Genomic DNA, 14636 nt, shown 5'->3' on the forward strand with positions numbered 1-14636 from the left:
CATATTCACGGTAGACACAACAAATATTCACATTTCGCACTGACAAAACAGCCCTAAAATCAGCATTATACCTACCACGACGTACGACAAAAATAACGTTTTCACGACCACGCACGGAGGGATTTTGTCGGGGAGGGGGCGTTAACTGTCGCATCCATGTGTTATATAAAAGGTGATACATTTCGATAGAGCCGTGTCCATACTGCTGTGAGCGACGCTGAGCTGCACTTGGAGTACAGAATAGTCTCGTTTATAGAAAGGTATCAATCGATATTTACTTTCATTTATAACTTGCACCGGGCTACATTTGTTGTACTGAGACAAGCTAGGAGATTATCGGAGCTTCTTTTTTTTTTTTTTTTTTTTTAATTGCGGCTTTTTCCTTGCATTATACTAATATTGCAACCTGCAGATTAAAAATGTTTCAGGGCTGTTAACTGTTTTTTTATGTATGCTTGTGTATTTGTTGATGCCCAGTACAGACAGGCTGTACAGAAACATGGCTGCTTCCCTGCTGAGGATAGGACGACTGAGCTGTGTCAAGGTAATACAGTTTTAAGCTGTCAACCTAAATGTGTTACTTTATTTCGTGCCAATTTTGGAAATAATTGTCTGTAAATTCCAAAGTCCGCGGCTCCTCAACTGTTTGTCTCGTTTTTACTTTTACGGTTGCAGAGTTGAGCAGAATTGCAGTCCGGACCTGAAGCTAGCACTTAATTCTGAAACTCCATGCTGAGTCTTTAAAAGGGATGATTTTAATTAAGACAGGAATTGCTGATACTGAACTCTACAGAGAAACGCAAACTTGAATCAGTTCGTACATACTGTTAGTTCGCTGACTGCATGCCTCAGTGGAGCAGGTTTAAACCAGACACAGACCTGACATCTGAAGCTCTCAGCACTGAACTGCAAATAATTTGACTGTCCGAGTACAGCACAGTGAGTGTTGGCATGGCAGTTTTGGTAACTTTTTCTTAGACACTAAGTTGTGTGAGCATAGGCTTGTTTCTGCAAGGTTAGCAAGTTTTCAAAAACAGAGAACACATAAACAGTGCCGTAGCAAGGGTTCCCCGGGGCCCCAAGCAAAAAGTAACAGGGGCCCCTCTGAAGTACTGATGGAAATATGGGGTGTAATAAATTATACTTTGCCATTATAAGGAATTGCCACAGGTCAAAGAAGTTGTTATATGCATGTAGTTCTTATTTTAGCATGTACTCAAAAAATGTAAACATTGAGTGTAAACATTAAGTGATTAAGACAATGACATTGAAAATCTAGTACCCTGGCAAATTCAACAAGAATAAGAACAAGATAAATAAATATATGTTTGTTTGTAAAGTGTCACAGTTTTTAAAATGCTTTTAGAAAAGAAAAACTATAAAAAAAATAAACACCACAACAATAAAAGCAAACCACATAATCAAATAAAATAAAAAATGTTTTTATTTACTGAAGAGCACGCTGCACGCTGTCAGCACCTCTCTCTCCCCCTCTCCCTCTGTCTGACAGAGAGAAGGAGGTGAGGGAGGAGCGAGTTTGACTCACGGCAGAGGGGGCCTCTTCAGGGGCTCTGCGACGGGCGGTTGTCATTGCACCTTGTAACTGCAGCTGTCTAGTGAATGTATTCTGTCGCTGTTTGTGTCAATTCTGTTGGCCCACTTGGGGCCCTTCCTAGCTAGGGGGCCCCCAAGCAATTGCCTGCCTTGCCTAATGGCAAGCTACGGCTCTGCACATAAATAAACTTTAAACTGTCTATCCTTAAAGTGGTTCTGGACATGATAACTTGAAAGAGTCTAGTCTGTGGTAAAACTGATTTGCAGTCAGTCCTTTCTAACCTTTTGCACCCTAATGACATGCTGTAGATACAAACTCATGCTGTTCAGTCAAATATTGTTCAAACCCACAAAACGTCCTATCCTTAAGCTGCTAAACTTTCCAGTGATACTCAAAATGACATAGTTTTGGTTAAATGTGTGTGTTAAGTGTTACACAAGATGTGTAAAATCCATGAACATGTTCCTTTTATCAGTCAATCAATCAATGTCTTTCTTGGGGTGGTCTTTCTACAGAGGTGGCCATGTCAGCCTCAGATTAACATCTGGCCACACAACCAATAGTGAAGCCTGTTTGGGCCATGAACATACTCATAGAACTAGAGTTGTATGCTAACCCTATCACATTTTTTTCAGAATCAATCCATATTATATTAGAGGAAAGCCTATAATATTTGAATCATCATGTAGCAGTTATGCCTGCATAAACAAAGGCCAAAACTGAATTACACAAAAAAAAAAAAAAGTGATGTGCCATGCTGAACATAAAGGCTAAAAATTTAAGTTTTTGTCACCCCAGTGTGAGTAATGTTCACAGTCTTGCCACCCCTATAAACATTGCCTGGCTCCATCACTGTACTTTCGCACTCGGCTCTGTTTTAGTTAATTAATTTCACGTTTCTCATCTGCTAAGGTGGTAAGGTGTACATGCACTAATGTGCATACATGAGCAGATGGCTGAAAGTAATTTGCAGTGACCTTTGTCTTGTAACACAAACACCACATCATCGACTTTCTGTTTTTTATCCCCCCTTTTCATGCGTAGACCAATGTGCATGCATGGGTGCACATTTTTAGAGTGTATCTAGAAGGTATCGCATAATTAAGCAGTCTTGCTTGGTTCTTTTAGTGCACTGGCCATTTTCACGACACTGCTTGTCTCCATGTGTGCAAAAGTTCTAAAACAAATTATCCCTTACACTATATTACAAGTTCATTATTTCTGTCTTCTGCCCTTACTGGCTCACAAGATGATTGTGAATGGTTTTAAGAAATACTAGCTAGCCTACTAGCAAGTCCCTGTACCCTATGCCGGAATGATAATGGTTGTGGCCAGACCATTCTCCAGCACTGACAGCACTGTGGACATGGACTGGTTTAACCTATCACACAGCTGTGTTGAAATTCTCTGTTAGTTGTGCTTTAGCAGAACCTGCTCAAACCACCACTTAATTCAATTTTTTCAAATTCAGTTTTATTAAATAGCGCCAAATACAATTCAGATTGTCTCAAGACGCTTTACAGAACCCATATGACCTGAACCCCTAGGGCAAGCATTAAGGCGACAGTGACAAGAAAAAACTCCCTTTTAACAGGAAGAAACCTTGAGCAGAACCCGACTTATATCTGTCACTGGCCGGCCGGGTTGAGAGGTAGAAAGTCAGCTTCGATGTCCACATGATCAGTGTCAGTCAGTCAAATGGAATTTTATGTTTAAAGCCAATTTAAAAGCCAGCATTTGGGCCAATGATAATTAGTACCTTCTGCATAACTCTAATTTTGTATTGATTTATTATGCACTTAAGGATTGACCAATCTTGTGACTACAGTCAAATATGTATTTAAAGTAATGTCTATTTCAAACTATTGAATATATATATATATATATATATATATATATATATATATATATATATATATATATATATATATATATATATATATATATATAAAAATATTATTTTTTTCTTCTTTTTTCTGCTACTGTACTAATATATTTTTTGCTATATTTATACAAAGATATTACTGAATATTGTTTTGTGTATGCCTGGATGTCATACCCCATGGTTGTAAATAAAAGTTTAAAAAAAAAAAAAAAAAAAGGCCAATTTTTAAGTCAAAATCAAGTGGACTTTTCTTGTAGGTTCTTGAAGACATTTCACCTCTCATCCGAGGCTTCTTCAGTTCTAATGGGGAGTTACACAATTTATAGTCATTCCAGCTCACTTGGCTAATGGCTCATTAACGACTCATGACTCACATGCCTCTAGGTATAATTGTTGTGAAACCAGGTGGTCCACCAACAACGACAGCAATCATGGTGATGGAGCTGCCAGTTTACACAACAGAGGATATCAAATTGGAATAGCCATCTCTAAGCAGAGGAGGGGGTCTGTGACACCACTTATCAAACACCTATAAGGCAGTGACAACATCTCTCCCAGAAAGTTTTGCCATCATTAACATCTTGAGTCAATCCTGACTTGACAGATTCACATTCTTTGTTGTGTGAACTGGCAGCTCCATCACCATGATTGCTGTTGTTGTTGGTGGACCACTTGATTTCACAACAATCACATCTTGAGGCATGTGAGTCCCGGGTTGTTAATGGGCCATTAGCCATGTGAGCTAGAGTGACTATAAATTTTGGAACTCCCCTTTTGTCGGTTAAAACTGAAGAAGCCTCTTGGACGAGAGGTGAAACGTCTTCGAGAATCTGCAAGAGAAGTCCAGTTGATTTCTACTGAAGCTCCTATGATTACCTTGACCTGGATGACTGAGAATCTACACAGACATTGACCAATATTGTTGCAAAATACAATGACAATACAAATATTCTATTCTATTAAATTTAAACTATTGAGTAGTTTGAGTTGGTCACATTGCCTAGAACTGACCATTTTGAGAATGCTCAGTTACTGCTGTGTTAAGTAAGTAATATGACTGTACGTAATGTGTATGTGGTTGTGTTTTCAGTGTTTGCAGGCTGAGAGCTGGACTACTCTGAGGAGAGCACCCACAGCTGTAGCTTTCAGCACAAAATCTGGGGGTTCCAAGAAGTCCTCGAAGAAGAACAACACAGGTAGGTGTCTGAGAGTGTCTCCTGCTGTCACAAGCTGTGGCTGAGGCTTTATAAGCTCTTGAATGAAGCGGCAACTGTGGTACAAGTGTCATTGATCTTGTCACGGAGTAAACATCAGGCTTTAATATAATGGTAGTCTGCATTATTAATCTTTTTGACTACACAGAACTCTTTAGACATTCTCCACATTACTGTTCATTTCTAGTGTAACGACTGTGTTTTTTCTCGATTTTGTTTGAAAGAATTGGTTACCATTGTGTATGTCTTGGCCTGAAGCTGAAGGCTACAAGAAGATTCATCTTGTGCCATCAAATGTTAGGTTAGGGCACCTCCTTACCATCCATTAAAAGGTTGTCGGACAATAGTGTGATGAGATAAGTCATTTGCCTCCTGTTTACAGAGGTGCTCAATTGTGTGAGCTGTCTCAAATGTCTTCTTTAAACTAGGACATTGTTGCAGACTTAAGGTAGACCATTATTCTTGACTGGTCTGCTGCTGTTGTCATTTGTGTTTTATTCATCTACCTGACTGATAATCTTCTCAGAGCTTTCTTTAGTTTGACTTAACCTTTTGAACCTGATGTCCTAAATTCTTGTCAATATTTGCACCTTTCCTCTCAGAGTCATAACTCAGTAATGCCAGTGTGACTAGTTTGGACCTAGTAACATATACATATCGCTTTGAACTAAGCACAAGTCGCAACTAAACCATTACATTAACAGATCAGCACATAAGCAACAGTACTTTGAGGTGTGTGAAGTGATTTTGGGATGGAATTTTCCAAATTCCACACCAATACTTGTCCTAATATGTCACAGAAAGCACTAAAAAACAGACTTTTCTAACTCATATTGCTCAACAATTATATATCCATTAGGCTACAAAATGTCCATGACAATGAAAGTCTACCGCAATCAAAATAGATACTAACAGCTTAAAGATGATACCCACCAGTAATCAATCTAATCCAAGATTCTGTCCTCCAAAATAAAGTTTGTTCCAGCTGTTTGGAATTATTCCCTCCAAGGTGGTTAAATACCTGCAGCACCAGACAGCAGTAGGACCCATACGTACATCTCCAAAGAAAGGAATTAGGTTTAACTACAAATTATCTCCTATGTGGAGAAAAGATTGATCAGAATGTAAAAGCAGGTCACTGTGAACTTTCTTTCCTCACCTCAGGCAGGTGAGCTGACACATAGTCACAGTTTATAAGCTATAGTAAAATCATCATTAGCTGTCCTCAGTTTGAGTCCTGAGCGTTCAGTTCACTGTTTAAGAAATCAGAAACAAAGTGGGATTTTAGTGATTTGGACACTTTGAGCAGCCTCTATTTGTTTATGTTAGTTTAAGAAGCCAGAAATATTTAATTTCCTATGTCTGAAAGAAGAAATTACAAAGACCATTTAACCCTTTGCTACTACAACCAGCTGCGTTTACAAACATGCAGGATTTAGCATATATGGCAAATCTGTGTAGATATGTTTTTCTCGACCCATCCAAATTATTATTATATTAATAATATTGTTATTATATTATTCAGTGATACTTGCACCACAGTTGATTTTCACTTCTGGCTTTCTTTTCACCCGTTCTTAAGATTATTTCACTGACTTACTACCCCATAACATTCAACTTATCTCACTAGAAAGATTTTATGGTCAATGGTAAAGTTGTTCTGTTATGCTGAGAGTTCTTGAAGCTTTCTTATAATAAATGTGCTGTATCTCTGATTATTTCATAGGTTTGGGATGTGTTTTTTTTTTTTTTTTTTTTTTACCTTCCAGTAAACCTGTACCAGATACTACCCTCCAGGATGTCTTCTGTTTCAAATCTTGGGTTATTTAATGTGTGTAATATTGGACATTTTGCAATTCAACCATATACATGTTTTAAAAAAATAATGCATTCTGTCTGCTTGCCCTCCTCCTTCATCCTAGACAAAAACGAGGCTAAAACATACTTCGATTTAGAGAAACTTGTTCAGCACAAGCCTTATGAGTTTCCCAAGAAAGAAGTTTCACCAACAGCAGTAGCAGCTGCTGCAGCTGCACCAGCTGCCACTCCAGTTACAGCTGCAGAGCCCACGCCCTTTGCTGTTGCTGCACCTGAGACTCTGACAACAACCACTGCAGAAGAACCTGCTGCCCCAGTGCTTGAGGCCACTCCTACTGCTGAAGCTATCCTTGAGCCTGCTTCAGTAGCTGAAGCCACACCAGTTGTTGAAGCGACACCTGCTGTTGAGTCGATCTCTGAATCTGCTGCAGCAGTGGAAGTTACACCTGTGGCTGAAGTTGCATTGGAGGCTGTACCAGTTGTTGAAACTGTCGTTGAAGCTGTACCAGTTATTGAAACTGTCGTTGAAGCTGTTGCTGAAGCTGTACCAGTTGTTGAAACTGTCGTTGAAGCTGTTTCTGAAGCTATACCAGCAGTTGAGGTTGTTGTCGAAGTTGTTGCTGAAGCTGCTGCATCTACAACTGAAGATGCCACTGCTCCAGGAGCTGCACCTGCAGCTGAAACTGCACACCCTGCTGCAGAAGCAGTACCGGTCCCTGAAGCTGTTCCTGCAGAACCTCCTGTTGAAGTGGCCCTTGAAGCCACAACTGCTGAAACTCCTATTGAATTTGCCCCTGAAGTCCCTGTTGCAGAAACTGTGCCAGCTGTTGAAGCTACAACTGAACCTGTTCCTGCTGAAGCCCCCGTAGAAGCTGCCCCTGCTGAAGTGGCCTCTGAGCCTGTGACTGACACAGCACCTGAGTCTGTGGTCGAAGCGGCCTTTGTAGAAGTAGCTGCTGAGGATGCAGCTGAAGCTTCCACCCCTGCAGAGAGTGCCAAGGAGTTGGAGGACCCTGCTCCAGTTGTAGCTGAAGCTGTGGGAGAGGAGCTGCAGGTGGAGACCCCAGCTGAACCACTTGAACCGTCTGAGGGTACACACTACAAGCATCCCATCCCCCAATCCTTCTCTTTTCCTCTGTGGATCCTGCAGTCTACCTGTAGTTATTTTCATCACAATGTGTACAAATATATGCAGTAGTGCAGTAGTTAGTGATGAGGGTAACGATAAACATTAAAGATACTTGCTATCACAAACACGCTTTTTTATTTTAGCCTCACACCACTTGTTCCTAACAGTTCTGTAGTTTTAGTTGATGCATTTTAGCCCGTAATAGTTAAACACTACCTTTCCCTCATTTAGTCATACTCACCCTGCTCCCCTGAGGCTGGGTCATTTTTCATGCACTTTATTTGTTTGTCCAATGCTTTGTGCTTCTTCCGCCATCTTTCAGATGATGCATGCACTAATGCTACAGCATTTTGGCTTGAGATTTTTTATTTGCTGTATTTCTGGGCACATTTTTTCTAATTTTTTTTCTGTTAATACAATTGTCAGCTAAATGCATGTATTTCTTTTGTTTTCTAGTATTTCTTTTACACCTTCCTGAATAAGCCAGTGTCATTAGTTTTTCCCACCCTTACGAATTGTCTGTATTTTAGTCAAAAATACAAAAGATTTCTTTGTTTTTATGATCCACAGTCACATTCCCAGTCTTCTTTCCTGAGATGGTCCAACACAACAGAAAAATAATCCTCGACACTGTCTATTTCCTAGTTTTGTGATGTGGTTTAATGGACTTTTCCTGACTTTGCATTGGTGAATGGTAAACAACAAAGATAATGTTAAAGGTACCTTTTCCACTGGTGAAGGAGAATGGCAAGGTTGCAGTCATCACCTGTTACCTGTCACCTTGTGTTGTCTTTATTTATATATTTATTTTTTACCTCAAATTTCTTTATTACTCCTTCCCTTACACTTCTCACACATATTTTGAAGTTGCATAGTAATTGTGATGTCAATAGATGCTTGATCCAATTCATTTTGTTTATGGATAAAGTATAAATGGATATTTTCCTTCCTCTATATTTCATGGTAAATGCACCTTAGTTGCTGTGTGTGAAGTAAAACTTGAAGATTTGAAATTGATTCTTTGGACTTGCCTGTGCAAGTGAGTTTGAGATTTGAATTAGACTACTTTGCACCTAGACTGCTGGCAACCTATATTTTACAGCAATGCTGTTAAAGTGTAGTTCAGCATGACCATCACAGCAACCTTTTAACCTGTTAACTGACCTGACCTTTTACATATTTTCCTCTATTTGACCTCTGTAGCTGGCTACTGTTTACCACTCTGGGGTGCTGTTTTGTGCATGAAGGTTTACTGTTAAAAAGTGATTTATTTGTTGTCAAATGGGCAGATGATATTCAGCTACATGATCTTGCTTTATGTAGAATTTTTCTTGAAGAGAAATATAATTATTTGATATCTCCCTGTGACTCTCAGGTCAAATGGACCCAATTCAGAAGCTGTTCCTGGACTCAATACGCCAGTACTCTGCAAAAAGCCAGTAAGTGTCACTGCCTCTACAAAGCCAGTTAAGGTTAATCTATGTTTGTTAGCACATGGTCTCAAAAACTTAATCAGGCTGTCACTCTGTCACTTAGCGCCAGAATAGCTTTGCTGTTATTTAGAATTAATCCAGTTTAACCACAACTTGCAGGGATCTAAGTGCAACTTTGCGGTAAACTGGATATGATTGCTGTGTCAAAACCAGCACAAATTAAACTGAACCACAGTCAAACTGCAGCAAAAAAGAGAGTCTGAATGCCCAAGGGTTTTTTATTAGTATTGCTGTGCTGTTGGTGGTGTTTTTGTGATCTGCATTGCGACTTGCAGTGTTTCAAAGTTCGCATTTCTATATCATACAGGGAGTCAACCACTTGCATTAATTACATTGCAGGTGATGTTATGTGCACAATTAATGAGATTGTCATGATTGATTTAATGACTTGATGAAACCGTGATAATAAATTTAGATCCACCAATGAATCATATTGAGCAAGAAACCATCTCACTAAAGAAGCTTTTTGGATGACAGTACCTAAAGTACCTAAAAAAGAGAAGTCTAGTTGCCTTTTTTATGATTAATATTTTATTGTTTTTCAAACTTGACAGATAAACATACAGAGGCAGAATGAAGGTAAACATACATCAGTAAATATTGTAAGAGTCCAGCATTAAAATATGCCCACATACAGACACACATATACTTTCACGTGCGCACACACACCTAAGTATTCCCATACACAATATATATTGTATATTTGCAAGGACACAAAACAAAGAAAATCAAAAACAGACAAAAAAACAAAACAAAACAGAAATTATATACAAACATACATATTACACTGGTACACTCTATCCTGAATTTAGCCACATCACTATATTGCAGTCAGTAATCCATCAACTTTATCTTGACCTGATGAAGAAACGCGATTGTCCTCTGTCCATATAAGCATGGTAGAGAAAAACACTCACTTCACCCTATCAAAAGCCTTCTGGGCATCTAACGAGATGGCAGCCATGGGGTGGGCTTCGTTTTGTGTTGCCCACATGATGTCAATCAAGCGTCTGACATTGTCAGCCTTGGATGGAGTTTGGATGAAGCCAACTTGATCAGGATGGATCAGGGATGTTTTTATTTTGTCTAATCTATTTGTCAGGATTTTGGACAAAATTTTGCGATCACATGATGTCAAACTTATTATTAATTTTTGTACTCTTTTTCCTTTTAACTGGATGATTAAGGCCCTTCACATTCCATGTTTTAAAGCTTCGATAGCTACTGCTAGCTGTCATAATATGGAATCAATGAAAATATATGCTGGGCTGCACAGTGGCGTAGTGGTTAGCACTTTCGCCTTGCAGCGAGAAGATCCCTGGTTCGCGTCCCGGCTTTCCCGGTATCTTTCTGCATGTAGTTTGCATGTTCTCCCTGTGCATGCGTGGGTTTTCTCCGGGTACTCCGGCTTCCTCCCACAGTCCAAAAATATGCTGAGGTTAATTGATTATTCTAAATTGCCCGTAGGTGTGAATGTGTGAGTGCTTGTTTGTCTTTGTATGTAGCCCTGCGACAGACTGGCGACCTGTCTAGGGTGTCCCCTGCCTTCGCCCGAGTCAGCTGGGATAGGCTCCAGCACCCCCCGCGACCCTAGTGAGGATTAAGCGGTGTATAGATAATGGATGGATGGAAAATATATGCTGTGGCTCTGGAAGATCTATCACCAAGTGCACAAAAGTAAAAAAAACTAGACACACGCACACCCACACACACATATATACATACAGTATATACATGCAGTGCACAGGGAAACCTGCTCCGCTCTACAATGTGCCAAAAGCAGGAACGGCAATGGCCAGATAGAAATATTGGGAAAACACATTACGGCTTATTAGGCTACACAATTGAATTTTCCCAGAATAAGGGAGACCGGGCACAAACCACCTGACACTCAACAAATATTACCCCTCGATTAGCTCAGACTGTTCTGATGTAAAATAACATTCTGTTAAAACCATAGTTACACACTCTTACTGTTCTGTAGCAGGAGAAAAGGTAAACAAAGGAGGACTTATTCCAAACCAACATGATGCGCAATGTAGAATAAATGAGTGCTGAAAACTGGTCTGCATCACACTAGGGTATGAGAACTAAAAAACAAAATAATAAAGACAGATTGGTTCACAACAGCGTGAGTCCCAAGGTTACATTAAAATAAGGTTGTGCCAGAACATGAAAGTGAGCCAGTTAATTAGAGGTGTGGGAGCCCCATGGAGAGGGCGCATGATTCCAAGAGATGGATGCGTTAATCCAATCTGCGTATGTAATCGAGCGCCTTCTTTCGATCCTTGAATTCATGATGGCCCTCTGCTGACCGGATGATGAGCTGGATTGGATGTGGCGATCATGGAGCAGATTCTTGCTCTCATTAGAGTGGACAGGCCTTGTCAATCATGTTCTTGGAGTAGTGTGGAAACACCATTGTGGCATGGCCATCCCAGGTCACTTTCCCTCGATGTGTTTCCAGTCCTGGAACCTCAATTACCTGGCAATGAGAGCCTTGGAGCACTGATGGCCTCCTCTCCCTGATCCTATGTGCATGGTTGAGCTCTAGCCGTCCGGGAAATCCTTTCCCCAAATCTTTGGAATAACATCACACAGGAACAATTGTGTATCGTTGTTATCACACTCCTCCGGGAAGCCGAAAAAGCCTAAGTTCTTCCTCCTCTCCCAGTTTTCAATGTCATTGAGCTTCCGTCTGAGCTGTTTCCATCTCCTCTCTGGTTTGGGGTAGGATCTCCCAGAGCTCTTGATTTGCGTTCTCCAAGAATGCTAAACGGCCCTTATCATGGTTGAGACACTCAAAAATTTCTGTCAGCTTTATTTCTGTGGCCAGTGCAGATTGCTTTGTGTCCTCTAGCCTCTTATCTTGGGCCTCAGATGTGTCTTTAATAAGTTTTGATAGCTTGGAGCGCTCCCTCACCACCTCGCTGTCTGTAGTAGCAAATGCTTCCTTGCTAGCTAGCGGCATGTCCACGTTGTTAACCTTGGTAGCTTGTTCACTAGCCCTGGTGTTGGCTGCGGTGAAACCTGAGAACATCTTTGAATTTCTGGATTTCTTTTAGCCTCCATGGGGCATCTTGCTTTACCTTGCCAAAAACGTGCATGTAGCCTTGAAACTCTGGGCCTTTGCGGAGTTAATTAAAAGTTTTTATGCAGGGTGAGCACAGCAAGAATTTCAAGCAGCCATCTCCACCGCCTGCATCTCGTGACTCCCCCGTCTAGTTGCCTTTTACTGAAGTACTTTATAATACCATTACCCGGATGACTGAGAATCTATACAGACATCTCACTGCTGAGTTTTGTCCTGTCTCAATTCGATCTTGACAGAACATGTCTTGACACTACTGATAGTTAAGTAGTTAATTACAATGTACAATAGATGTGAGTGTACCAATGTACAATACAATTAAAATGTCAGTTGATTGAAAATTATATCACCTCTCAGTAACTTTATTTTCTCTTAACTGCAGTGTGCATTGTGGTACTCCTGAGTCTATTCATTCCTTCTAAAGATGTAAATCTTTAATATCAGGTCATAAATATATACATCCATTGAAAAGAAAGTCTTACCAGTATAAAGTCTAAAAGTCATTGCACTTGGTAAACATTATTCAAAAAGGAGCAAACACTTCATTTGCTGTAACTGCTTTCAGTTGCAGATGAATAAATGGTACATGTAGGATTAGAGCAAATGAAGTTGATAAAACATCTTAAGTGTGACAGAATTTGCATTGATGTTTCAACCAAGAACTAATCATGCACAAAAAATACATTTAATCGGGGAGAAAATTATGAATTGCCCTGCTGATTGTTGATGTTTGTCGTCCTGTAGAGCTACTGGGGGGCTAGTTGATGCAGGTTCAGAGTATGAGAAGGCTTTGGCAGAGGAGATAGCGAAGCTTCAGAGACTCTATGGTGGTGGTGACCTGACATCTTTCCCTGAGTTCAAGTTCACAGGTAAGTCAACAGCAGTGTGAACACCCATGTTTGATATGTGCAGTATACACAAATCAGCCACAACAAAGCTACTAACAGATGAAGTCAATAACCTTGATCTTCTCATTACAATATGATGTTGTGCTTCGAAACCTTGACTCCTGGCAATCATATGGATGTTGCTTTGGTACGTATTACTCACCTAAACAACCTAGCACCCCAACATTGTACTAAGCTGTGGCAGTGGTCTACCCCAGCAGGACAATGTGCCCTGCTACACTGCAGCCACCGAGCAGGAAAGGTTTGAGAGACACAACAAAGAAACCTATACCCCAAACTCCCCTGATTTTATTTCCTGTCCTAAGTAAATGGCCTGAATGGTCAGAGTTTGGGTAGCACAGGGGCCCTACACAATTTACACAATATCAGGCAAGTAGGTTTAGTGTTGTGGCTGATGCGTGTACTTTCTAGTCTTAACAGCACTTGAGGCCTGTACTAGGAAGCAAGACATCAGATTATCCAGGTAACTTCAGGTTTACATCCGGGCTTCAGTACTACAGCCGTGGTTCACTTCTAATCGGGGTACATCATAATGGCAACCTTTGCTGAACTCCTAACCTGCTCCAGACCGCGTATGAAAACTCCAACTGACCAATCAGTTCTGTTAGAAAAAATGTCATCAGCATTAGAAGACCCAGCAGAGCTCGGTGCACAGATAGTATGACAGGAAGCTATGAGTTTTGTGAGCTACAAGCGTATATACACTCACATACAGGTTTAGAAACTCTGGTTTGACATACTGAGTTAATAACCAGCTTTGCATAATCACTTATTCTGACTACATGTGTTGACTTGCGTAAAGCAGATAACGAAAAGATAACCTGGATATGTTGAATCGGCTTTGTAGTACAGTGCCCTTGAACTTGAGTTTTTTTCATAATAAATGGTGGAGTCTTTCATCTAAAGATCATAAAATGTTAACAGCCCTACTTTGTGTGTTTTAGAGCCCAAGCTGGATGAAGTTTCTCAGAAGTAAACATCAACACTTTTCAAATGAACTTTTCTACTCTCACCTTTTTAATGTACATCTATGCTCTGTTGTGAAACAATATCAGTCTGCATGATGTTAGCTAAACAAACCCTTACCTGTAGTGTGTGAAGATACACCTGTTTATATATGTTTTATGGGAATAAAGATAATGTACATTTTAGGCATACAAAGTAAACTTAGAGCTGTGAAATATGCTTTGTGTAGAATCATCATGGCTGATGTGAGTGTGAAGAAAACAATAAATTCCAGGTGATATTTGTTATATGTACACCTCTTAATCTCTTTTCCTCATAGCTATTTCAAATCATCATATTTTGATCCACTGAACTGAAAATGCAGGAACAGAAAGTAGATGACAGAAAATACTTAGATTGTGTACTTTTGTTAGGCTAAATTAGCACATTTTCAGATCTGAGATCATGTTCAGTTATGCTGATGAATGATGCTCTTTATTCAATCATTAGAATGCATTTTAGACTTAGGTATGTGTTGTAATTATTTGATATTGGGATGTAATTTACAGTGTGTAGGGAGTATTCCACTTTCATTTCA

The 14636-nt window shown here is 39.9% G+C and overlaps 1 protein-coding gene across 2 annotated transcripts; it reads left to right on the plus strand.

Annotated features, from left to right (window-relative positions):
• The first annotated feature begins 115 nt into the window (after positions 1–115).
• Positions 116–14352, plus strand: si:ch211-140m22.7 (uncharacterized protein LOC570370 homolog). Of its 2 annotated transcripts, none has more exons than XM_023288358.3 (7): positions 116–260; positions 478–544; positions 4531–4636; positions 6577–7563; positions 8977–9040; positions 12930–13054; positions 14038–14352. In XM_023288358.3, exons 2-7 carry the CDS (start codon positions 500–502, stop codon positions 14067–14069), a joined length of 1359 nt encoding a protein of 452 aa, XP_023144126.1. In that variant the 5' UTR covers positions 116–260; positions 478–499; the 3' UTR covers positions 14070–14352. The 2 variants fall into 2 exon arrangements, with proteins under 2 accessions (XP_023144126.1, XP_023144127.1); XM_023288359.3 differs by having other exon boundaries at positions 178–260; positions 483–544.
• Positions 14353–14636: the final 284 nt, after the last annotated feature.

Source organism: Amphiprion ocellaris, chromosome 11, assembly GCF_022539595.1.
Source record: "Amphiprion ocellaris isolate individual 3 ecotype Okinawa chromosome 11, ASM2253959v1, whole genome shotgun sequence".
Lineage (NCBI taxonomy): Eukaryota > Metazoa > Chordata > Actinopteri > Pomacentridae > Amphiprion > Amphiprion ocellaris.

Bases quoted from the DNA above. Each gene is read 5' to 3' on its own strand.
- si:ch211-140m22.7 (XM_023288358.3), top strand. From the start codon at position 500: ATGGCTGCTTCCCTGCTGAGGATAGGACGACTGAGCTGTGTCAAG. The intron at 545-4,530 runs GTAATACAGTTT...TTGTGTTTTCAG, and splicing joins GACGACTGAGCTGTGTCAAG to TGTTTGCAGGCTGAGAGCTG. The intron at 13,055-14,037 runs GTAAGTCAACAG...TGTGTGTTTTAG, and splicing joins CCCTGAGTTCAAGTTCACAG to AGCCCAAGCTGGATGAAGTT.